Source organism: Aricia agestis, chromosome Z (assembly GCF_905147365.1).
Source record: "Aricia agestis chromosome Z, ilAriAges1.1, whole genome shotgun sequence".
NCBI classification, from domain to species: Eukaryota; Metazoa; Arthropoda; class Insecta; order Lepidoptera; family Lycaenidae; genus Aricia; species Aricia agestis.
Genome location: NC_056428.1, coordinates 15,720,265 through 15,748,231, shown reverse-complemented (window position 1 = coordinate 15,748,231; position 27,967 = coordinate 15,720,265). Strand labels below are relative to the sequence as shown.

The window sequence follows — 27,967 nt, the reverse complement described above, 5'->3', positions numbered from 1 at the left end:
CGTAACGCTACGTTCATAAAAAAGCCTTGTTTGTTTGTATTCCGTGAAACACAGAAACGTTGTATAAATTAGGAAAAACTCAGAAAAACTGACCAAATTTTTGTATGGAAGATGGAAATAATTGTATACAATTTGTGAATGAATCTTCAATGCACAAAACATGACTCATCGAATTTTAGAACTATACAGTGGTATTGGAGGAATGCATTGTGCATGGCTAGGTTAGAAAATATAATTTTTAAATTCTATTCAGTTTCCATGGAGAAAAATGGGGACATGATACTCAACCTTTCATATTTCTAATTTCAGATTCGAGTCTAAATGGTGAGGTAGTTGCAGCAATCGATATAAATACTATAGCCAACTGTGTTTACAAACATAATTTTCCTCAAACTACATTAATAACCAAAAATATACAGTCCTTAACTGTTGAGGCAATAGAGAAACTTGATGTAAACACAATACTTATGTCTCCACCATGTCAGCCATTCACTAGAAATGGCAAACAAATGGGTGAAAGTGATCCTAGGACAGATTCCTTCTTGTACATAATATCTATATTAGACCAATTTGTAAAATTGGAGTACATACTAATGGAAAATGTGAAAGGTTTTGAAACTTCCAGCGTGCGTGATTTGTTTATAATGAAGCTACAAGATTGTAACTTCACATTCCAAGAATTTCTTGTTTGCCCATCTTCCGTTGGTGTTCCCAATTCAAGATTGAGATACTATTGCATAGCTAGAAGAAAGCCAGATTGGAATTTTAAAAGAAAAGATGAAATAGTAAGTATGTTTTGTAGAGATGTGCCAACTAGTTGGTAAAAGTCGGAAAAGAAAGAGCCAACTAATCGGCTTTTTACTTTTTTGCTATTATTGAAATTATATTAAAGAAAAACCTTGATTATCTTATATCTTTAAACGAGCAATTCTTGTATACCTATATATATATATATATATATATATATATATATATATATATAATTGGAATCTCAGAATCGGCTCCAAAGATTTTCATGAAATTTAGTATATAGGGGTTTTCAGGGGCGATAAATCGATCTAGCTAGGAATCATTTTTAGAAAATGTCATTTAATTCGTGTTTTATCGAATACCGAGCAAAGCTCGGTCAAATAGCTAGTTATATATTTAAACTAGCAATTCTTGTATATATATAATTGGAATCTCGGAATTGGCTCCAACGATTTTCATGAAATTTAGTAAATTGATCTAGCTAGAAATTATTTTTTAAAATGTCATTTTATTCGTGTTTTATCGAATACCGAGCAAAGCTCGGTCAAATAGCTAGTTATTTATAATGTGTTCAGATCATACTCAAACAGTGTTACACATTTTAAAATTAAATGAAATGTTTCTAAAATTACTTGCCAGTGAAGATATTATTTTTGTAAATATAATTTGTATGTATTATTAAATCGAGATTTCATGTACATGAAATATTTAATGAAACCCATCAATTACTATATCATAGCTTAACAAAATAAAGTAACGTACACGAACGGCATGTGCGACGCGAAACAGCAGTAAAAAAGCGTCACAGAAACTTCCGAAACCATGATCAGCTTGGCCGACTAGTCGGCGGCTTCTTTGCAGCCGACAAATTGGCTAGTCGGCCAAAGTCGAGCTGAAATTTTTTTTCTCAAATAATCAACTGACCCTTTTGTTACAGATGACATCGCTCCCTAATGAGTACAGTGAACAGTTTTCAATCGAGAATATAATTATGGATGCATCAGACGCATATCTTGTGCCGGACAAAATTTTAAAATACATTCACGCAATGGATATAATATATAAACACTCTAAAAGGTCATGCTGTTTCACAAAAGCCTACTCACATTATGCGGAAGGCACAGGTTCTATTTACACCAATTCAAATCCAGAGGATGTCAAAGAAAGTCTGCAAGAAGCAAAATTATATGAACCCGGTAGCATAGAATTTCTAACACCATTAAAGAAACACAAATTCAGATACTTAACACCAATGGAATTAGTGGCCTTAATGTGTTTTCCAAACAAATTTAGTTTTCCCGACAATATAACTACAAAACAATGTTACAAACTTCTAGGAAACAGTGTAAATGTAAAAGTAATAAGTGAACTATTAAAGATATTATTTAATTAACATTATAAACTAGTATTTACATAAGTTACAGGTCCCATATATTTTTTTATTATTATGTCAAAAAATATTGTAAGTAAATGTTATTGTATTTTTATGATAACAAGTCTAAAACTGCGACACCGCTCGCCGCCGCGACGGCCCCGTGTGAAAAGGGCCCATAGAAATACAAGAATGAGTATCGGCGTGTGTAAACACGCTAACTTGTATTGTTGCAAATTGCAATAATTTTACTGATATTGCTACCTGTGATTAGGGGACATGTCTGCAAGTTATAAAGAAACAAGTTTGGGTGTTTTACATTCCTGCTATGAAATGAGACTAACACCCAACCCAAAAGGAAATTGAGTGTAGTTTTGTTTTTTTTTTTTATATTTTACAAAAATATTATGTAGTTTACATCATATTCAACATATTATTACATGATTTTTAGGTAGGCTCTAGTGCAAAATTCATATTATTTAATAACAAACAATTGAATCATATACAAAACTCATGAAATGGCACCATTGCTTAGGATTTGCCGTGCTCGTCGTTTTGCTCTATAATTTAGTACCCTCATCCTCAACATTACTGCAACTGATGAGATACTACCCACAATAAATGACCATATTGTAAACTTCCAGTAAGCTCTTTCTTCCAAATAAGCTACTCGATCACAGCTGTAATGAAAATAATAAAGTTATTTTATTCCGCCAAATCCACTACATCACATCTGCTTATAACCTTCGGGCTGATTGCAGATAAAGAGAAAACAATTTATAAGGAAATGAAGCTGGCAACTCTGAATGTGGAAAGCCTTTTTCAAATGTTGTATGAAAATAGGTACATGATTTTAATAACGATTCAGTGTGAATGACATGCAGCAGCCATGTCATATATTATTTTTTTAATGTGTGGCGAATGACACAGGAGTCATGTCATTTAGAAAATGATTGTATCTCCCTCAAATAACACTTTAGAAGGTTCTACTCTGAACAAAACTATTAATATAATTTTCCACGTAAAACAAGCCTAAAGGCTTCTTTTCTGAATATTTAGAATTGTGTTGAGAATATTATGTGAATTGAAAAAAAGTAGGGGCTGCTATTTTTCTAATTTTGAAACCTACAAAAGGTTTGCAACATCTATGACGAGACATGTAGAACTTCTATGGTGTATGACACGGCTAACGTGTCACAATAAAATTGTATGCCGTCACTACCGTACTAAAAGTTTTAAAAAATGTGCGTAACAATGAATCTGTTATAGTATTGGATCCGACCGTAAAATCCTGCAGGATTTTTTTTTCGATCAAATATATTTTAAAATTGATGATGGGGATGATGTTGTCCGCGTCCGTAGGATTTACCACCTTTCCTAGGCCCACCCTACACGTATCCCCTGGGTGGTGCTAAACGGACAACAACGCCGAGGCTCGGGCGGCGGTTAACTAGCCCGATGCGCCTGCACGGAAACGTGTCAGACCTGTGATGGTAGGAAATGACCATCACAAACCGTAACCCTGTGGTCATGTTTCGCGGGACCGGTAGCCTTGGCTTCACCCCAAGTCTATGGTGAGATACGCGCCAGAGACTGCGTGGCTAGTGGGAGACTTAGTCGTTAGCGTTCAACCTCGGCGGACCTGGCGAACGTCGTTGAACTTGCCTTCTAGGGAGAATAGGCGTCACCTTCCTAGTGACCTGTTTTTATCGACCTAGCTCGTGGGAAAAAGATGGAAGATTCACAAAATAAAATACTTACGCAACAAATTTTTCATAGGAGCCTCTTCTTAAACAGACCGCGCTCTCAATCAGTCAGTGACGATCGCTCATTAAACAACACAATCACAGTGATACGCAAACAACACAGACGACAGACGACAATATTACAAACAAAAACTTAGATCACACCTCCAGCTCATGGACTGAAGTAACAGGAGGAAGTAACAAGAGACGCAGAGAAAGTCCTGAACACAAAAACCAACAAGTGCAAAAGCAAACCAAATTAAGCACATACTGGCTTAGTCAACCTATTGCCACATCCAACAAATTTGATGAATTAGATGTTGAAGCAGTTGCTGATGGAAATCCAACCATTAAAGAGAAACCTATAAAACCCCCTCCGAACTTCGTAGATAAAGTAGAGAACATAAAACCTCTAAAAAACCTACTAGATGAACACGCCTGAGGAAACTACGAAATTCGGGTGCTAAACGAAAACAGAGTTAAAATTCAAGCTAAAACATCCGAAACCTACAAAGAAATTCTCAAACAGTTAGAGGCAAGACAAACAGAATTTTACACCTATCGCCCTAAGCAGGAACGTTCATTTAAAGTTATTCTAAAAAAAATACACCCCTCTACAGACAAAGAAGATATCCAAATAGCACTAAAAGAATTAGGACATGAAGCAGTCAACATATGGAATATCAAACAAAGAATAACTAAGAAACCTCTACACATGTTCATAGTAGAACTGCAACCAAAAAGTAATAACAAAAAAGTCTATGTAATCAACAGCCTTCTAAACTACCGCATAAAATTCGAACCACCAAGACCTGTGCGAAATATACCACAATGCGCAAACTGCCAACATTACGGACACACAAAATCATACTGCCACCGTACCCCAAAATGTATCAAATGTGCCGGAAATCACCTATCAGCCAACTGTCAGCGAAAAGAACGCTCAGACTCTGTTAAATGTGCTCTTTCATCCGGCTAACTATAAAGGTTGTATAGTATTTAAGGAGCTGCAAAAACAAAAATACCCACCTATTAGAGACAGGAAAATATATCAAGACCCGCAAAACCCCATCAGCTCGGCTACCACAAAGACCAGGCAGAACCAGCACATGAAAAACAACCCAACAACAATGAAGGAGAAAAACAATAAAACCTATGCAGATACCCTGAAATCGCCTAAACTTGACATAAATACGGAAACCAATGACAATACCCAAAGCCAAACAAATGAAATGAAGGACCTTTTCGGAATGCTGAAACAAATTATGAATCAGATGTGTGTCATGACAAACTTATTAACCAACTAGCGACCCGCCCCGGCTTCGCACGGGTATAAAATATATTACAGCCTAGGTCACTAAAAAATTATTAAAATCGATTCAGTAGTTTTGATAAATAATTTATATTCATTACTACCCGTGGCCCGCATTGGTCGGTACCTACCGCCGCAAAAGCTACGTCCCGCAAATTTTAAATCTGTATTATCTTCGAAAATATTCATTTAAAATTTAAATCATAATATTATGCTTTACACGCTTTCATACGTGGGAGAGCCATACTTACTTCGGCACGAATGAGCCGGCTCGACCGGAAATACCATGTCCTCACAGAAAACGGGCGTGAAACAGCGCTTGCGCTGTGTTTCGCCGAGTGAGTGAGTTTACCGGAGGCCCAATCCCCTACCCTATTCCCTTCCCTACCCTCCCCTATTCCCTTCCCTACCTTCCCCTATTCCCTTCCCTACCCTCCCCTATTCCCTTCCCTTCCCTTCCCTACCCTCCCCTATTCCCTCTTAAAAGGCCGGCAACGAACCTGCAGCTCTTCTGATGCTGCGAGTGTCCATGGGCGACGGAAGTTGCTTTCCATCAGGTGACCCGTTTTCTCTTTGCCCCCTTATGTCATAAAAAAAAATGCTGTAAAGGGCCATAATCAATAATGTATTTTAAGTATTTAATTGAATAAGGATTATTGCCGTATTGGTTAAAATCGCTTCGAAAATTAGCCATTATCATTGTGGGATATCCTTATACGTATATAGAGTCTGGCTAACGAAAGCTGAACCAAGCGAACCGCGGCAAATTTAAAAATTATTTATATGGTATCACATAATGTAGTAGGAAAAAAAGATTTAGATCGTTTTCTGCTGATGCTAGATATTGTATTACTCCAATGTGCAAAAAATTATGCACCTATTAAAGAAAAGTCTAACATAATATAGCCTATACTGACTTAGAAAATATATTGCTAACTAAGCCTAAAATTAAGCCTAGTAGAATAGGCATGATGACTATTTTTTTTCTTATCGGTTATTGAAAGACCCTTAAAAAATAGAAACATCGTTGAAAGAATGACTCTGATGGCTTAAAAATTCACCAAGATATGACAATTCAAATATCTAATAAAAAGACCTGCCCGAAACGCTCCATACAAAGTGCTACGAAAGTATGACGTCAATCTTTCGTAGTTTGTACGCATCAGGAGACAACTTTGTTCGACAAGTATATAAAATATTGCGTTTATGAAAGTGGTTTCATAACAAAAGTTGCTTTTAATTGCATAGGTTATCGAATTGTATACAAATATTAAGAAATTTAATTGAAAAAAAATTCGACTTGAATATCCAACTTTGAATAACAAAAAAAAAAATACAAATGCTATCAAGCTGAAAATTTGGGAACACTTATTTTTTACCGTGGTTTCTTTATTTTATTAACAAAATTCGCTAATCTTTGACCTTGTCATCATCCCTATTGTTTCGAAACCGGTCGTGTTTTTAGCTAAAATTTGTAATAATAATAAATGATTATAGTGGAAAAAGTGCACGTAAAATAATTGTGTTTTATTTGTGTTTTTATGTCTAATCGGTATAAACGAGAGAATAGAATATTCGATGGGTAAGTAGGTCACAATAAAAATAAAATAATTTATTATCAGACAAAAAAGTCCATATTAAGGAATGTTTTGTTACAATCTAATTATATTAACAATCTAAATATAATAACAATTATAATGCAGCTTATCTTGCTACCCTGACATGTAGCTCAGTGAGTCGGCGAAGGAGTGCAGTCTGCAGAGTCAATTCTCTCCGCTATCATCTTCAGGACACTATTCCGGCTTTCTCGAACTCTATGCACCACTGACGCTACTTTTTTGCGCATAATTGGTATCGTGTGGTGGTAAATGGTATGGTGGAAACTTCCTGTTTCTCACCCGAATCTTCGTGAAGATTTTCAATAAAAATACCATTTATTAAAATAAATAATTTGTCTAGTATGAAAAATTAAAAGATCATAAGAGTATAAAATAATAATTATGACCAAGTATCAAGATCATGAAATCGTGCAACCGCAAACCATCGACTGGCAGAATAGTGTTGCCAGTCAAAATAAATGCTTGGTTCAGCTTTCGTTGGCCAGACTCTACCATCGCGGAGTTTTCTGTAGACCTTTTCACTACTTTTTTCTGTAGACATAGGTTTCTTTTTTGCGGAAAAATGTACGATTTCCGTGACAATCCTAAATTACACGGGCGATGTATAGCTATACCCTTCCCGCGAGCGCGTCGCCACATTGGCACAATGGACATAACTACATTGGTAGCGCCCACTTCGAAACGGGCGTAAATCGCAATATTTTAATTTCGTCATAACTTCTAAACCAAACATCAAATTTTAATAATTCAAAGACCAAATATATTCTACATAAACTGTACTTAGTGATGAAATAATTTATTTTGATAAGGATTATTGGCATGAGTAAAATAAATCCTTTAAATGTAGTCCAATAAAAATCAAGATTTTTAAATAAAAAAATGGTTGTTGTGCCTCACTTGACATAGATAGGTATAGTGTGCCCCGGACATTTTTGTAGATATTTATAAGATTTACATTTACTTAGAACATTGTATAGTTCTATCTTTTATAGTTTCGCCAGCGTACGCAAAATAAGTAAATTTTCTGGTTGTTTCCGAAAAACTGAAATATCTTACGGAACCCTATATTTTCCAAAATAAAAAGTAGCCTATGTTACTCGTAAATAATGTAGCTTTCGAATGGTGAAAGAATTTTAAAATCGGTCCAGTAGTTTTTGAGCCTATTGATTACAATTAAACAAACAAACAAAGTTTACCTCTTTATAATATTAGTATAGACATAATGACCACAATGAGTAAAAATTCGACAGACTCAAAATAGCCCTCTGGAATGCCAATGGCTTACCACAACACTCGTTAGAAGTAAAAATGTTTATTGAGACCAACCAAATCGACAGACTTCTTGTGTCCGAAACACACTTCACAAAAAAGACATATTTTAATATACCAACATACAAGATGTACCACACACTGCACCCTGATGGTACTGCCCACGGAGGTTCGGCTATACTTATAAAAGAAAAAATTCGTCACCATGCTACAAACTCTTTCCAGACTGAACAAATTCAAGCCACTAACATAATAATTAATGACATGATATCAGCACTATACATACCACCTAAACACAATATGAAGTATGAAAATTATACTGCTTTCTTCAAATCCCTAGGACCTCGGTTCATAGCTGGTGGAGATTTTAACGCAAAACATACAGACTGGGGGGCTCGTATTACCACTCCAAAAGGGCGACAGCTTCTTAAATCAGTGCAGTCTATGAGGCTAACAGTCACCTCTACTGGGGAACCAACATATTGGCCGGCTGATACAAATAAGAAACCAGACCTTGTAGATTTCTTCATCTGCAAAGGGATAACGAGCTCTTCAATAAGTTGTCATTCTTGCTTTGAGCTTTCCTCTAACCACTCACCAGTCATAGCCTACGTCAATTCCTCAGTGGAAAACATGGAAAAGAACTGTAAGCTGCATAATAACATGACAAACTGGCTACATTTTCGTCAACAAGTCACAAATTCTCTGTACCTCAATATACCGCTTAGATCAGACGATGACGTGATCGAGGCAGCTGAACATTTTAACAACGTCATTCAAAAAGCTGCCTGGTCGGCTACTCCACTCCCAAGCATGAAGACGCAAAACTCAAGCCACTACACAAAAGACATGCTAGACCTAGTAAACTCTGGCAAATTACAAAATATCCAGAACACAAGGCGAATTTTAACAAAATCGTGAAAAAAACTAAAAAACGTACTAGAAAAACAGAAGCAGCTCGAAACAGAAAACTTTTTAAAAAATCTAGATGCCACACCAGCCACTGATTACTTTTTGTGGAAAGCAGCAAAAATTTTAAAAGGCCTGTCTCTTACCAAGCAGCCATTAGAAAACCGGATGGTACCTGGGCTAAAAGCGACAAGGATAAAGCCGAAGCTTAGAAGTATTCACTCCTAACGTTGACTGCGGATCCACAAAGACGAACGATGTTACAAACGCACGTACGCAAACTCACCAAAATGATCTACCAATCAATAAAATCACAATAAAGGAAGTAATCAGAACTATTAGAAAACTAGATGTTCATAAATCCCCAGGCTATTACGGCGAAAATCCTCAAGGAACTGCCAAATACAGGCTACAAATATCTTACCCAATTGTTCAACGCCTGCCTCTGGAGAAATTTTATTCCACAGCAATGGAAGGTAGCTGAAATAAAGGCTTAAAATTGAATGTGTTAACTGCAACTTAACCGGTACGCCAGTTTGTCATTACGCAACACCTAATACAAAGTCTTGTGCACACCTAAAGAAGAAATATATCAAAGCGATAAGAATAATGTGTACTCAACATTCACCTAAGAAAACCCTAACATTTTCAATGATGTCTGAAAGCAGTTCGTCGCAACCAGATCTATCAATTCCTATTGATATAACGTCACAAGATTATAGGGGAAAGAAGCGAAAAACCTGTGAAAGTGATTACACTAGTGAACTAAATAATTTTCGAAAAGAGATCTTAGAAATATTGAAGGAAACAACTAAACACCATAATCAAACTATAAGTACCATAAATGATAATACTTCTTGTATTAAAGAACAACTTCAGGACATAAAGAGCACCACGGAGTATCTGATATCTGAAAATAATTGTCTAAAGTTAGAAATAGAGGAGCTAAAAAATAAATGCAACCTCAACGAGACAAAAATTAAAACCCTGCAAGATACCATCGATAAACAGTCCTCCTCATCAGAAGTGTCTATATTAAATAAAAGTAACTCGTATAATGAAATCATGGCGGAAATCCAGGAGCGTAATGAAAGAAGTAAAAACATAATTATTGTAGGTGTAGCCGAACAAAGCTCTTCCAAGTGGGAAGAAAGACAAGAAGCAGACAAACGTATAATAGACCAAATAATAAATACTGTCTATCCTTCTTGCCCAAGCTACAAAAGATTTATACGCCTTGGAAAATACAACAAGAATAAGTCACGGTCCTTAAAAATATGTTTCTACAATGACGAAATCCCGAAAATAGTCTTACGCAATAAAAATAAGATAAGCATAGATGGAGTGAAGATTTATCCAGACCAAACTATGCAACAACAAAATTATATGAGAAATCTCAAAATTGAATTAGAAAAAAGGAGAGAAAACGGCGAAGACAATTTGATAATAAAATATATTAAAGGGATTCCTAAAATCATAGAAAAATCAACAATCAAAGAAAAATCAAAAAACTAGAGACCACTAAGATATCGGAAATCGTAAACAAAACTTCACGAACAACATTTAAAATTACGGATAATTATGAAGAAGTAACAACTAATACTAATAAAACAATAAATTTTTTGTATGCTAATGCTAGAAGTCTGGTAAAAAAAGGTAAACATGATGAACTCAGGTGCATATTAAAGTCTTTGAATAAACTTATACATGTGATTGTTATAACCGAAACCTGGATTAAAAATGAGCAGGAGGCCCAAAGACTCAACCTAGAAAAATACAAACATTACTATAATTATAGGACAACGACTAAGGGGGGAGGAGTATCTATTTATGTACACCAAAATATGAAACATGAACTGTTAGAAGACAAGACTTATGAATCAAATCATTTTCTTTGGATACATCTCGAAAATCTTTCTTTAAATATTGGAGCTATATATAAACAACCTACATCAAATACAAAAAATTTTCTGGCCGAATTTAATGAACAAATATCAAGAAAAAAACGCACTATAATATTTGGAGATTTCAACATGAATTTACTCAGTAAAGAAAAAGATGTCAAGGAATATAAGTACATGCTTAAAGAAAATGGAATACAAATTTTGAATAAAATTGACAAAGATTACTGTACTCGTAAAACGCAGACTACCGCAACTGTAATAGACCACGTTGCTACATCTCTGAAGGATAATTTTTATCACATGACCTTATTAGACACACCTTTCTCGGACCACAGACAGATATATTTCGAAATTAAAAGACCCCTACCTAAATTAAAAAAGAAAATAGCTTATGAAACACTGAACTATGAAAAATTATACAACGCAATAAAGACACAAATGTCTACTAATCAAGACAACTATATTGAGTTTGAAAAAGATATAATAAATTCAGTAAAACAGTCAAAGGAATTAAAATATAAATACCAAAACTCGACTAACCAAGACTGGATTAACAAGAATATAATGTGTTCTATCAATGTGAGGAATAATTTATGGAAGAAGTGGCAAAAATCACCGGGAAACGAAGACCTGAAACAACTCTTCCTGAACCAGAGACGTAAGGTACACAATTGCATTCAACAGACTAAAAAGCAGTACTACTTTAATTTATTTAATAATTGTTCTAAACAGCCGCTTAAAATGTGGAAACTTATAAATAGTTTAGCTGATGGTAAAACAAGGGATCGCTATATTCCACCCAGACTACAGACTGATGCTGGCACTGCCTCAGATACACGCGAAATATGTGAATGTTTTAATTCCTTTTTCCCCACTATAGGATACGAGCTTGCGAAAAAAATTCCAAAAAAATTTCATTCGCAAACTCGTGCCATAACTACGGTTAATTCAACTGAGAGTTTACTGTCAGAATTCCAGGAAACAAATATTGACGAAGTATCCGAAATTATAGACAGCCTAAATGCAAATACGAGTGTAGGTCTGGATGGAATATCAACTAAATCAATTAAATGTGTTAAGGAACTTATATTAGAAAACCTTGTTAAATGTATCAATAAATGTCTTAGAGACGGTATATTTCCGGACTCCTTAAAACTTGCAAAAGTAAGCCCAATCTACAAATCTGGTGTTAAGACAGATCCCGGAAACTATCGACCAATATCGGTATTACCGATTCTATCGAAAGTCTTCGAAAAGATAATACACAAGCGGTTAACAAAATTTTTAGAGTCTAAAAACTACTTTTTTAAGAAACAATATGGGTTCCGACCTAAATCTAATACTTTAACAGCAGCCATTGATCTAGTAACTTCGTTAAAACTAAACATTGATAACAAAAAGATAGCTTTAGGCATATTTGTAGATTTAAAAAAAGCGTTCGATACGGTGAGTCATAGTAAACTTTTATCCAAGTTAAGAAGTGCTGGTATTGATGGTCAGGCTTATAAAGTAATAGAATCTTATCTGTCAAATAGGCAACAAATTACGAAATTGGATAACGCACAAAGTGAACCTAAAACGATAGATTTTGGTGTGCCGCAAGGATCGATACTGGGGCCATTATTATTCCTAATTTATATCAACGATTTGCATAAATTAGGTCTTCAAGGTGATATTACTTTATACGCAGATGACACTAGCCTCTTTTATTTTGGTCACTCGATAATCAATATTATAAAAAAAGCACAAAAAGATCTTAACCTGCTATATGATTGGATGCAAAACAACCTACTTACAATTAATACATCTAAAACAAACTATATTGTTTTTTCTGCACTAAATAAAAAAATTCCAAAATATCCCTCACTTACTATCAATAATGACCCTATAAGCGAAGTTAGTAAAGAGAAATATCTTGGTTTAATTCTTGACAATAGATTAAATTGGAAATCTCATTTAGAATACATAAAGAAAAAACTTATACCATTATGTGGCACATTTCGCTACATATCCCATTGTTTCCCTAAATCGGTAAAATACTTAATATATAATTCGATGGTAAAGCCCCACTTAGAATACCTAATAGAAATATGGGGAACTGCATTTAAAACTGATCTCAAAGTGCTTCAAACAATGCAAAATAAGATAATAAAAGCCCTATTTAACTATAATTTTTTAGAAAATACAGAAAAAATCTATGAAGAAACAAAAATTCTTACGGTAAACCAAACTTATAAACTTAATACATGCATTTTGATCAAAAAAATCTTAAATAATGAAATAAATACCCAAATAAAATTTACTACTAAAGGTTGTTTTCAAAAAATCAAAACTAGACAGGCAAATAATATCTCTTTAAAAAATCCTAGGACAAACTATGGAAAGAAATGCATTTTATTTGAAGGAGCGCAAATTTACAATAAACTACCATTAGATATTAAGCAGGCAAAATCTTTAAATACATTTAAAAAGAAATTAAAAGCACATATCATAGAAAATACCACAATTACTTAAGATTAGAAACATAATATTTAATAAGTTTGTATTGTACTGATGTGTATTGTCTTAGCTATTAAGGTTTAAATCATAACAAGAATGAAATATCGAAATCAATTCAGCCGTTCTCGAGTTTAGTGCTAAAAATACATTCTGCTATCCATTTTATTTTATTTTTTAAATTACAGATCAAAATTAGCATCAATAACAAATCAAATCAACGATAATATATCTTCTGCATATTATATTATATCTTGACAGTGTGCGCGAGCCTTAGATAACACAGAGCTCGATATTTTTATGTACCCTACACTTTTAAATACAAAAAATTATTACAGTAATTAACAGTTATAAACTTGTATTGAGACAATTTGGACTTTGTTATGTTCTCTGAAGATATCAAAATGTAATTTATAATTATAAGTTTATGAAAATGTGTAACAGAAGTACCAAAATATACATAGGTAGGTTGTGCAGTGTAGTAAGTCGGCCGGTGTGTGATGTACCGTGTGTTAAACGAATTTCTTTGACCTATATTGCAGAAAGATGTGTTCAAATTATAATAACTGTAAGTATAAGTATTATTTATGTTATATATAAGCTGTGTCTTGCGCTAGAATAAGTTTGCTTATTATTAGTCAATGTTTCTCAAGTAAGTGAATTATTGTAATTCTTTTTGAGAAATAAAGTCTTTAACCGTAATCCTCATTCCAAAACCAGGAAAAGACGCAACTAAAGTCACATCTTACCGACCTATCAGTCTCCTTCCAACTACCTCTAAAGTACTGGAAATTTTATATCTAAATCGCCTGGCTCCAAAAATCGCAGAATCTAAACTGATCCCTGAACACCAATTTGGGTTTAGACCTGGTCACGGCACGATTGAACAGGTACACAGAATAGTAGGAAAAATCAACAACACATTTGAAGAAAAGAGGTGGTGTTCTGCCGCATTCTTAGACATCTCTTAGGCCTTGGATAGAGTCTGGCACGATGGACTGCTATTTAAAATCAGGAAGAACCTACTTATTAATTACTATCTCTTCATAAAAGCGTATCTAAGTGGAAGACACTTCTATGTAAGACAAGGCGATGGCATTTCTAATTTGTACAAAATAGAGGCAGGGGTACCTCAAGGGAGTGTGATGAGTCCAACACTTTACCTGCTGTACACATCAGACTTACCACACACAGAACACGTCCTGACGGGAACATACGCTGACGACACCGCAATATTAGCAATCGACGAAACAGCTGCCGGAGCTTCCAACAAACTTCAAAAAAGTCTAGATGAACTATCTCGATGGTTAAAAGACTGGAAAATAAAGGCTAAATAACAAAATCTGTCCATGTTACATTCAGCTTACGACACGAAACATGTCCTGAAGTCGAGCTGAATGGAATCAAAAATTATGATGAAAATGTTAAATTTCATCATAATTATAGTATTTAGTCTGATTTAATATTCTTTTCACAATATGAACTTTTGAAACTATTTTTTGACTCTTTGTTTACAAATGAAACAATATTTTGTTATAATCTACACGACGGAACCCTTTGTGTAGACCCTTATGTAAACAATTCATCTTAACGACCTAAGATATTATTAATAAAAACAGCTGTAATTTACGACCCGAAAAAACTGGTTTCGTATAACCCACAAGCAAACTTCGTCATTAGTGCTATACAAATAAAGTTCAAAATGGCGCGGCCGGCAGAAAATAGCCGTTACCTGTGAACTTTTATTCTCAATTGTTTAGAAACGTAATGCATAATATCGATATAAATCGTCTTGGAGACATCGTGTAATAACTTCTATAAGCGTTTTACGTAATTAATTTACAAATATATGAAGCAAATCACGTCCAAATCACCTATAAAAGAAACCAAATTTTCGAGTGTAACCTAGAAGTTTTTACGATGTATTTCTTTCAAATGAAAATCTAAAACTATTTATTATAAGTAATTTCAACTATCTTACTACTTACATTCGTTAAATCAATCCATTATTTCAAATGTTCCATACACGCCAAGATCAAAATTACATAAAATCCAGCTCAATGTCTAAGGACACATCGCAGGACAAAAGGAGAGAAAAAATATATAAAATAATCTTTAGAACGTATAGAATGGATTAATGTTGGGTTGCCTTGTCAAAAGTAGCCGCAAGTACCTATAATTAAGTTGAATGTTCATGAGATAAATGCATAATTTGCATGTATATTTTTTTTCAGTAAATTTTACATTATTTGAAAGAAAATGACGTGAGAAAATAAGGTATAAATGGTTGCCAGCTCTAAGTCGGCCGCAACCTAGGGTTGCCAGCCCGTAAACAGACATAGTTCTTCATATAAATTGAAGCATCGGTTTTTTTAATAATTTTGATACCAAATTAAAGTTTTATGCATTTTGTACATGAATATCCATGTTTGCCAGTTGCACGATAGCCGCAAACTGGGGTTGCCATCACTTTTGTATATGACAAATGTTCAGGCCTAGATTTATTATGCCTGGCATTATTTGAGGACGTCGAGAACTCGCAAGATTGCTATTTTTATTTAACAGGCGTTTTTATTTTTATGTGTATTGTCCTGTCATTCCTCAATGTCATTCCTTCTTAATTCTCTTACTTTTCTATTGAATACATGCAAGTTTGTATTACGGGCTTTCATTTTCTCAATTAGAGGTACTTGCGGCTACTTTTAACAAGGCAACCCAACATTAATCCATTCTATACGTTCTAAAGATTATTTTAAAATATATTTGATCGAAAAAAAAAACGATTCCTGCAGGATTTTACGGTCGGATCTTAGGATATTAACTATTCTATGTCAACATTACCTTCTTGTAACCGTTTCACCATTTTCACACTTAAGAATTTCTTTAAAGCTTGTATGGATACACACACCAATGCTTTTGCTTCTTATTTCAAAGTCTGGAAAAATATATAGTGTTAATTGTAAAAAATAATAACATCAATCCCATTATTAATAAAAATATTCTTTCTACAGATTTGAGGAACTAAAAAATTAGGAACATAAAAAATCTAAATTCTGTTTTGAGCTTTTTTTTGCAAGCAATTTTTACAAATATCAGCGATTTTCAGGTACCATTTCAAAGAATTAGGAGTCACATTACGAGAATATTTTGGTTTCAAATGAAAGATAATATATTCATCTCTACCATAAAACTTTTATAGCCGCATCCAAATTTTCACAATATAAATACATTTTAACCATAACAATAATCGCAAAAGATTAAAAAAATGGGGTTTGATAAGGTACCATTATAGCTAAAGGTACCATTACACTAAATAAAATAAATAAAAATAGCCTTTATTTTCTATTACAATTTACAAGCATGATTAATTATTAACAATTATAAAGTATATTAATTTTAAGTAGTAGTCGCCTCTTCGGCGTAGGCCTCTCCTAAATCCTTCCAGCAGTTTCTATCCCGTGTCATCCTCATCCATAGGAGTCCGCATCTCTCTTTAAATATATCTCTCCATCTTTTATTTGGTCTTCCTTTTTTCCTTTTCCTGTCTCTCGGTACCCACTATGTTAAACGTTTCGTCCATCTATTACCTGTATGTCTGCATACGTGTCCTGCCCAGTACCACTTCAGTAATCTTGTTCTTTTTCTCGCTTCTATTACCTTTGTTGCCTTCCTAATCTTTGTATTATTTACCTTGTCTGATAATTTAAGGCCGGGCATGCTTCTTTCCATTTTCCTCTGACAGATGGCTATGCTTTCCTCGTCTTCCTTTCTTAGGGACCACGTCTGACAACCATATGTAAGGCATGGCAGTATTGCAACTTCAAAAACTTTTTTCTTTATTGCTATATTCATATTTTTATTTCTCATGATTTCCTTTGACCAATATTTCTTACAGCTTAAAGTTATTTTCCTTTTTATTTCCTTTTTCCGTGTTTTTTTTAAAAGATACTAGCTGCCCTAAGTAAACATATTCTGATACATATTCTATTTATACATTATCTACTATTATTTCAAATGGTTCCCCGTTGCTCAGAATTTTGGTTTTGGATTTATTCATTGACAATCCTTTCTTTTGACTTTCTGTTGCTAGTTCGGTTATCATACTTTCCAATTCTGTATGGTTTTCTGCAAAAATTACAATATCATCTGCAAAGCGTAAGTGGCTTAGCAGTTCTCCGTCAATCCTTATTCCTTTCTTATCCCAATCTAGTTCTCTAAAGATAGACAGCAGAGCAAATTTTTGGGGACAAGGGGTCCCCTTGTCTCACCCCCTTTTGATTTGGGAATTCTTCTCCTTCACGTTCAAGTCTTATCTTGGATTTACACTTTTTGTAAATATTTTAATGATCTTGACGTATTTTTCTTCGACTCCTTGCTGTATAAGTGTTGTCCATATAGCTTCGAAATATAGAGAATCAAAAGCTTTTGTATAGTCTATAAAACACATGTATATAGTTTTCCTATATTCTTTTGATTTTTCATTTAGTTGTGTTACTACTTGTATGTGATCTATAGTCGAGTAGTTTTTTCGAAAGCCTGCTTGTTCTCGGGGTTGATTTTCCTCAAGTGTTTTCGTTAACCTTCCTAGCAAGATCTTATTAGCGAAGATTTTATACAGGATGCAATTTAACCTTCCTGCCAAATTTGGATATATTGATCCTTGTTAAAAATAAAAATACACGTATTTCTTCTTTTATAATCACTCAGTACTAAAATTTTGAGAAATTGCCTCCGAAAGTTATCCTACCAAACACCACAAAATATGGACACATGCGCGGCCCGGCCCCGCCCCGCCCTTCCATTGACATTCTTGCAGTGACGGATTAAGACTACTTGATGCCCTAAGCAATCCATGCCTGTGGGCCCCCCTATCCGTATCTCAACTAGAATCGGTCTTTGAACCTTTACTTTTCTGGTGCCCCCTCAGACGTGATGCCCTAGGAAATTGCTTAATTTGATTAAGGGCTAATCCGTCACTGCATTCTTGTTATTATCATAAGTTGCGAATTTTCCCTTCATACCACAGAATAGATAATAGTCCAAGTACTTCATACTTTGACGAACTTAGGACCGTCAAATGTAAAGGACGTAGATAGGTATGTTTAGAATAAAATTAATTGATACACTGTACACATCAAAAGAATCAAAAATTACAACTTTTTAATTACGAAAATAAATCACTTTAGAAATTTATAATAAATCTATTTTATTTTTATTTTAATTACACACTAAAACTAATTAAATTACAGTACAACTAATAAAAATAATAAAAATCAAAACAACCCACCTCTAAATCTTATTTACTTCCATCTTGTCTACACTTAGCATAGTTCAAACGAGTTCAAACTGCAATCCGTTTTGCTCTAAGCAAAGTCTAGCGCGTTTTGCACATTGTCTTTAAAAGTTTGTTACTTTAAAAGTTTTTTAAGCACAACTTTGTCACTTTTAACCTCGTCAGAGGCATGTCTTCGATCCTGGCTAGGCGTGTGCAGGTGATGCGAAGTGCGAACTGTCCATAATCTGAGTCTTTGATTGTCTCGCGATTCAGATTCAGGGTACAGCTGCTGCATTCGAGAATCATCAATCAGCTGTTACGAAGACGAGGAACGCTTTCTTGCTCGTACAGTCTCTGGGTTCCGCGTAAACTTTCGCCACTCGAAATGTAGCACCTCCACCTATGCCTCCACATTTCATAACACTCGATCGTAGTTAGGGTACATTGTAACAGACACTAATTAAAGCGTGGGGGCCGGGGGCGCCGTGACAAACAAAATAATTACGTGATAGCTATACAACTACGCGCGTGGTACTAAACGGTCCTATCGCCTCCCACCCCGCGCGTCACCCCCGCTTTACCCCTATGTAATAACATATTTTACCCCAAAAATGGTGTTAATTTTTTACAATAGTAAAAAAATTAACACCCTATTTTTTTTGGTTTAATGGACTCACCTAATGATACATAAGCTCCAAAAAAAATTGGCAGGTAGGTTTAATTGCACCCTGTATAGGTTTGTCATTAGACTTATCGGTCTATAATTACTGAGATCACTTCTATCTCCCTTTTTAAAGAGTAATGTAAGTGTCGATTCCGACCATTGGTGGGGCGTTTCTTCAATTATTAAGATGTGGTGAAAAAGCATTTGGAGGGGTCTTAATAGTGCTGGAGATAAAGTTTTGAAAACTTCGTTTATAATATTGTCGTTTCCGGGTGCTTTGTCATTTTTCTGCGTTTTGATAGCGTTTTCGATTTCTGTCATAAGAATTTTCGGCACATCTATGTTTTCGTCTGTAGCGTTTGCTGTTCTAAGTCTTTTGTTATTAGGTAAACAAGGGTTATTTGTATCTGTGTAGAGTTTTTTGTAAAATATTGTCGCTTCTTTAATTATATCTGGGCGTCTTGTTTTCACAATACCTTTTTGGTATTTTAATTGTCCTGTCCATTTAGATTTATCGTTCAACTCTTTATAGGCTCTACGTACAGCGCCACCCTTATTTATAAATTTTTCAAAGGTGTTTTGCCTCATTTCTTTTTTATTCTGTTTTATATTCCTATTAATTAATTTGCTAATTCTTGTGATTTCTTGTTTTATTTGTTTCGTTTTATCCTTCGCATAGAGTTCTTTCCTTTGCTTTAATAGTTCTTTAGTTTCTTCGTTGATATATATATTTAAATTCTTATTTTTCCTAGGTAACTGTTTCGAAAATTCTTTTATTTCTTGTTCTAGTTTGTCATACTGGTTTTGTACTTCTTTGTGTAAGCTTATAGCATCCATAAATTTTTCTTCCCAGTGTGCATAGTCTTTTTCCGACATATTAGTATGTATATTTCTCGAGTAGTTGAGGGGTTTTATAAACTTCCTATGAGACGTGTAGACCATTTGGGGAACGCCATGTCCATTTTTTGTGGGATTTGCAAGGGAATATGCTGTTGATGAAGGCAAAATTATTTTCTAAGGCGAACTCTACTAGTTTCTGGCCGTGTGGACTTCTTTTCCCGTGTGCGTGTGGTCCTACGTTCTTTTCCTCATTCTTTTGAGCTTTGCCTATTTTGGCGTTTAAATCTCCTAGTAAGATGATATTTTTAGTGTGGATGGAGTCAAGAGCAGCCTGTATTGTATTGTAAAATATTTCTATTTCCTCTTTAGTGCATATTTCTGTAGGGGCATATAATTGCGCAAAGGACCACATAGAGTTGTCAGGGGCCTGCATTTCTAGTAGCGCTACACGGTCTGAAAAGCTTTTTGTAGTAATTATGTTGTTCTTGAGATATTTCTTAATTAAAAATCCTACTCCGTTTTTTCCTTTTGTGCCGTATGTATGGAAAAAGATAAAATCTGGGTATTCCTCTATCTTTTCTTCTCCTCTTCTAATTTCACACAATCCCATATGTCCCATTTAGTCTTGATAGCGTATCTTAGTTCCTCAATTCTACAGTCGGAGAGTAATGTTCTTACATTAAGACTTGTCACATTGAGACTTGATTGTTGTTATTTGTCTAATTTCTTTTTATGATTGTGATTCAGGAGGCCGTGGTCTGACTCCTCCACGGTGACCAGCCGGCTTGGAGGACGACAATAATAATTGTTATTACTACTATTTATTTTAACATTAGCACTACTTCCGGTTGTCTTGGTATTGATGAAATTGTGGGTCTCCATATTTTGATGAGCAAAGCTTAGGGGTATACGCGGGTCTAGGGCGAAATAAGTCGGACCTTTTATTTATTTTGTTTGGTGTAGGTTTATTTCCTTTAACTCCTGTCGGGGGTGATTTAGAGGGTGAGCGCTTTCTTTTATGTTCAGTGTCTTTAGGTTCTATTACTATTAGCCGGTCATATTTTATATATGCTGTGTTCCCTTTTTTCACCTCTATTTCCTTCTCTTTCTGCAGTTCCCTCCTTTTGATTTGCACCTCCTTAGGATAATCTGGTGTTGCGTAGATACCCGATGGAAAGCTTTTATTGTTAGCAAGGATTTCTCTTTTTCGCTATGCCAGAGTAAGATTTACTAAGATTGGTCTTGTTTTACCTTCAGTTTTTTTACCCAAACGTCTGCTGTCATTTATTTCCCATTGGTCCCACTCTCGTATTCCAGTTTTCACACTTAGTTTATTTAATAATTCAATAACTTTTTGCCTAAAATCCTCTTCGTTTGCCTCTGCCTCTTTGATGCCATAAACTACAATATTATTCTTTTTAGTTTCTCGTTCCAGGTTGTTAACTCTAGCTTTAAGGTATGAGATTTCTTCTTTCAGTTTCGTATTTTCCTGTAACACTGGTTGCAGTTTTTCATCTATTGTTGTCACCATGTTTATAAAAATTTCTCGAAGATTTCCGCAGTTTGTTTTGTGAAATCGGCTTTCATTTCATCCATTTTTTTCAGTATTAGTTCAAATTGTTCCTCCATAGTAGTCTTTGACAATCGAAATTTTTTTGAGTGTTTTTAGTTCTTAGGCTGGTATCTTTTTTCTTATACTTACGTACGTAATTGCTTTGTCTATGGTTGACTTAGCTGTAGTATAAGTGATAATCCCGAGAGTTTTAGTGTTTTCCTCCACAATACCTGTACTTTCGCTTGCGTTTATTGCAACGGTGGTTCTTCTTCCTTCAATGTTTAATTTTATTGGTTTGGACACTTTCTTCTCTCGGTATTTGCACAAACTTTTCACATAAATCACAGAGCTAGTAAAAGACGTATGCACTTGATAACCGCCCAACCGAAAGTCCCGCTTAGTGTTGCCAACTTTTTTTTTTACTAACCCACCAAATTCAGCAGCGTAAACCACCAGAAACCGTTAAAACCTAAATGGCCTCTCAAACCACCAGAATTCCACTAAATAAAGTAAAGACAACAACAACCTATCTGAATATAATTTGAAAATAATACAACAACAACGTTATTATTATTATGAAATAATTGTTTTTGTTACTACAAAAAGGAAAACTTTAGTTACCTATGTACTTATGTATAAGTAGGTACTTAACTAAAGAGTAAAAATGAACGTCTTCAGAGGAATCATTGTCATTTACTTGTTCAGTTTGTGAAGAATCAATTTCTTAAGTTCTAATTTTTGTAATACGGTTTTTGGTATTATGTTGTTATTACAGCATTTGCCTTCGCGTGCTAACCTTGCACGAAAGAAAGGCGATCAAACTTCATCCGGTTTCTCTGTTAAGTCTTGACAACAATAATCGCTCTATATCAGCGTTAGAATGCGGCAAAACGAATAAAGATAATAATAATAATATAATTAAGTTTCCAGTGTGCGTCTTCAAGGGTTAGAAACATAATAAAAAAACTAGTGGTTTAACGTCGAAGCTACCACTAACTTAAATAATCGAATCCACTAAGAAATCCACTAGCTACTAAAACCAAATTTTTCCCGCCGAAAGGTAGGTCTAAACCACCAGATCTAGTGGAAGTTCCACTAAGTTGGCCACACTGCCCGCTAAATACACTAAACTAAGGAAAATAAATATACAAAATAATTTTTGCTTATTTAGTCCCGTGTAAGAATAGCTAAATATTTTATATAAAAATAAATAACATTTCCATTTATAAGAAAAATCATAAGCAAAAAACTTTTTGAAAAAAAGCTTTTATTTAAATACTATAAAAAGAAAAAAATAAATTTCCCCTTAAAAATTCTAACTAAGTCTAAAGTTATAACCTCAATATTATATTATACAATTTGCATTATAATAAAAGCTTGTCGCAAGATTTGTAAATAATAAACTAGTAAGTGCCAATTTAACTGAGTAAACTGATATTATATTTTTATTTTATTAAAGTAATTAAATATTGACAGATTGTTAAGTCTCGCGACCAGCTTTTATTACTTAATAGCTGTCCCGGTGAACTTCGTGTCACTTAAAAACCTTCCCTGGACATCTACGAATATTTTAAGACTAAAATTAGCCCAATCGGTCCAACCGTTCTCGAGTTTTGCGCTTAGCAACACATTCAGCGACTCATTTTTATATTATAGATAATGCAAATTGTATAATATAATATTGAGGTTAACTATAAAGTTATACTTTATAGTTAGAACTTAGAATTTTTAAGGGGAAATTTATTTTCTTCTTTTTATAGTATTTAAATAAAAGCTTTTTTTCAAAAAGTTTTTGCTTATAATTTATTTTTTGTTTTTTAGTTAAATCTCTGACTAGATTTATTAAGTCTGCTTGATTGTAGTTTGTTTTCTTTCATTAATTTGTGAAAATCTGAATAACTTTATTTACTTAAGTCTTTAGAAAGTCGTACTTAATTTTACGACTAAAAAATTAAATATCACATAATAAAAATGACCTGATTCAACCAGGCGTTTTCTGATGCCCGGCTGGTTTTGATTTGACATAACAAGACACGACAAGACACGAAACGGCACGACACGACACGACACGTCACGTCACGTCACGACATGTTACAATACGGCACGACGGGACACGACACGAATTGAAATTCGTGTCGTGTCCCGTCGTGCCGTTCAAGGCTCGTTGAGAGTAAATTGTGAACAAATTACTCTCAACGAGCCTTTTTGTTTGATACCCATATTGCAGAAGTGCTTTAAAAATAACTGTATTCCCCTATCTCGGATGAGCCGCCATATTGGATGGAGTATTACATTACATTACATTAGTTTTCGAGTTATTATAACTGCATAGAAAATAACTATTTCGCCATCTTGGAGGGTGGGCCATATAGGATTTAGAGTGATGTCAAATATAATATCATGCATTGTCATCCAAACTAAACGTGCATGCAAAATTTCAGCTTGATCGGTTAAATATATCTACTTCAATTGAGTTCCAAAATTTCACCCGAACGTACATACATACATACAGAGCAAGTTAGGGAGCATACCCATACTACGTGACCCATTTAGGGGGGGAGGGGGGTCTTCAAAATACTACGCTCGGTCACAAGAGGGGGGGAGAGGGTCTAGAGTTTTGTCACGTAGTCATTTTTGCCGAGAGAATGGTCTTACGAATTTTTTTTCCTCGCCATTTAATACTTGATCCTGGCATTTATGACAGTTATTTATAGCCAACAGCCATTTAAAAAAATGGCACTGTTCTCACTTGTCAGGCATTTTGAAGTTTGGTGAAGCTTGGTGATCATTTACCATATTTGGTGTTCGACTACAATAAGCTAATCTAATATGTACCATCAATACTACCATAAAGCTAGTCTAGTATGTACCATCGAGGAAATTGATTCCTAGGTAGTTGACAGACCAACGTCATGTAGTCGGATCATGTCAATTCAATGTTAATTGTGATTTGTGATCTGTCGTTTGAGTTTAACTTTAAACGCGACCAAATTACTTAGGTCCGCCATCTTTTTGCTCATTCAGCACTGCTACTTTGACAGTAAACTCACTATAAGGAACACGTACACATCCTAAAGTATTATCATTTAGTTTTTTTACACCTTGTATAGTATTTCTGAAATATTGGTGTCAAGTATTAGGTCTTTACATATGAAATTGGCGTTTTGTTGTACAGGCCACTTTGATCTCAAATATCCTGAAATCATCCTCAAATATCCTCTTTGGTAAGAATTCCAAATTTAAATTTATATATTCATTTATTTGGTACCTACATATGAATTTCCAAAACAGTCATTCATTTGTTTTTTACTTGATTATTTTTTCTTTGGAGTCGTTTATATCGCATAATGGAAAAATTGAAATATCGCTTTATTTACGAATATGAGTTCTACCGTGGTACGAGTGCTGCAGTAGCTGCTCGAAGAATTAACAATGTGTATGGCGCTGGTGTCACAAAAGAAAACACGGTACGGTACGGTTTTGGTTCCAAGTGTTCCAACGTTTTCGGTCTGGAAAATTTGACCTTCAGAACAAGCCCCGTGGATGACCAGAGATCAAAATGAATAATGAAGAATCAAAGGCTATTGTGGAAGCGGATCCATCACAAACCACTTCAAAGTTAGCAGCAGGCTTCGGTGTAAGTGATAAAATTGCTTAATCCACTTGAAGCAAAAGATAAAACTTGAAAGGTGGGTACCTCATGAATCGAGTGAAGCAAACCAGAAAACACGCATCGACTGCTGCGTTACATTGCTCAACCGACTCATTGAAGGGACTTTAAATCGGATCATTACTTGTGATGAAAAATGGATCGTTTACGATAATCGGAAGCGTTTGTCGCAATGGCTGTCCCCTGGTGAATCAGCCAAATCCTGCCCTAAGCGAAAATTGACTCAGAAAAAGTTACTTGTGAGTGTGTTGGACTAGTGCCGGTGTCGTTCACTACAGCTTTCTAAAATCTGGCCAAACGGTTACGGCAGATATCTAATATCAGCAACTGCAAACCATGATGGAAGAAGTAGCGGCTGAACAACCAAGGCTGATCAATCGCTTTAGGCCACTGCTGCTTCAGGAAAACGCTAGACCACACACTGCACAACAGACGGCCGCAAAACTGGAGGAACTGCACCCTTTTTTTTGGAATTTGGATAACTTCTGTAAGAAAAAAAATCAACTCTGATGTGGCAGTCCAAACCGCATTCAAAGATTTTTTTTTCCCCTTTCAACATCTGCAATCGGCTAGTTATAACCATAATCAGATCTTATCCATTATTAAATTGGGTTTTATTTGTCCTAACTCCATTGAGTAAGTCCAAGTTTGCTGTATTGGCCATTATCCTATGGCCCTATCTTTTGTCAATGTCCAGTATATTCCACTTTTTTAGTCGTGATTTATGTGTATTACTAGTAATTTATTGAAAAAGAATTTATTGACTCTCGTTCCTTCGTTTTTTTAGTAAAGGGATCAACAAACTACCCTTAAGATTTTTACAACGCTGGTTGGCTCGTGTTTCCGAGAAGCTAGGGTGAGCGCAGCGGAGATGGCTCTATTAAACGCACTTGAAAATAAACCAAATTATTCAAGTAAAATGCATAATTAAGATGGCAAAAATGCATCGATAACAATGGTACATACTATAATTAAGGACTTTATATTCATCCCATACAAAACGCTAATTTCATATGTAAGGGCCTAATATTTCTTTTTGGCAAATTATTGGGTATCAAAGTATTTTTTGTGATTTTTATTCCCATATGTAATTAAGTAGTAATAATTATTATAAACATGCAAAGAGTCTTTTGTACTAAATAACTTAATAAAAACAAATATGAGTCAAATTATTTTCATATTTCGGTATGCTACTCTTTCTACTTACAAAGGGGGATATTAGATTATCATAATATATATTGGATCTGAGATCATTGAGTCTATATTACATTATCCAATATAATATTGGATAATGTAATATAGACATATGATTCATTTCTTCCTTGATCATAGATTTTTGACATTTGCTGAGAGATTGGATCCAATACGGTCATAGAAATAGTTGTTGCCAGTTATTTAATATAAAAAAGAGTTTTTAATTTCTTGTTCGTTAATATGTTTCAAATAATGTAATGTAATTATTTTTCTAATTGTATACTTGGATAATCTTGCTGAAATAACAAAAAACAAGCCATATTAAAAATGACGATGTCTTTTGACACATCGAATTCTCTGAGATCTAGTAACCCTGACGTCAATACCTGTCAGCATTAGCGCTCTCCATTAGCTATTGAAACCACATATGACGTAAAATAGAATCAATGAAATATGACAATGTAATAAGCAGATATGATCAAATGATATGATGAAATGATCCAATATAAATGATAAGGTAATAGCACTCTCCATTAGCTATTGAAACCACATATGACGTAAAATAGAATCAATGAAATATGACAATGTAATAAGCAGATATGATCAAATGATATGATGAAATGATCCAATATAAATGATAAGGTAATACCCCCCCATAATGATTAAAAATTATTCTTATCAATACCACGTGAACAATTGTAGAGGGGGGGGTACTGGCATATACTAGCATTGGTCAAAAAATCTTAAAAAGTAGGTGGTCACGTAGTATGGGTATGCTCCCTTAAATAAAAGCTTTTAAAAATAAGAAACGCTGTTAAATTTCTTCATACATTTTCGCCCTATCAAGAACGCGGCGAGCGTCGTAACCGCCACTGTGCAAGGCGCGCTGATATTGAATGTTATTTTAATGTACTTAACGTCGATATTCGTACCGACCTGCTAATTTTTGTGATAGCGTCCTTAAGTACACAATTTTACATCTGAATACAGTATGCATTTCGTACGATCTACAAATTTACGCAAAGTAAAATACCTGAACAAGGGTGACATTCACTAATAACAGTGTATGGCTGTTGTGTCCAACATGTAGAATTATTTTCAGTGGGGAACGTTTTATTTCGAGTGCGTTGGCTTCCTGACAACGTGTCTGCGAGCTGGGACTCCAATATTAAAACAACAACAGTTAATCTGAAACATAAGAGTAGTAATTATTACATGCAATGTTGACTCAACAAAATTCAACATTCATTGACTACTTACACGGCCAGCAATATCGTTCCTAATAACATACATCGCTTCGAACATGTCTCAATCATTTTTCATTTATTTCTCAGGTGCAATTAAATAAGTCATATTAATTCTAACAATAATTTTAATGAAAATAAGCCTTAAA

General features: G+C 34.5%; 2 protein-coding genes across 2 annotated transcripts; one reads left to right on the top strand and one right to left on the bottom strand.

Moving 5' to 3' along the window:
• Positions 1-13: 13 nt before the first annotated feature.
• Positions 14-2,440, top strand: LOC121738876 (tRNA (cytosine(38)-C(5))-methyltransferase). Its single transcript, XM_042131140.1, has 3 exons — positions 14-221; positions 310-785; positions 1,688-2,440. The coding sequence occupies exons 1-3, from the start codon at positions 161-163 to the stop codon at positions 2,141-2,143; spliced, it is 993 nt and encodes a 330-aa protein (XP_041987074.1). The 5' UTR covers positions 14-160; the 3' UTR covers positions 2,144-2,440.
• LOC121738877 (protein JTB) lies at positions 2,365-27,961 on the bottom strand. Its single transcript, XM_042131141.1, has 4 exons — positions 27,835-27,961; positions 27,608-27,762; positions 16,218-16,311; positions 2,365-2,802 (listed from the first exon to the last, which is right to left on the bottom strand). Exons 1-4 carry the CDS (start codon positions 27,888-27,890, stop codon positions 2,634-2,636), a joined length of 474 nt encoding a protein of 157 aa, XP_041987075.1. The 5' UTR covers positions 27,891-27,961; the 3' UTR covers positions 2,365-2,633.
• Positions 27,962-27,967: the final 6 nt, after the last annotated feature.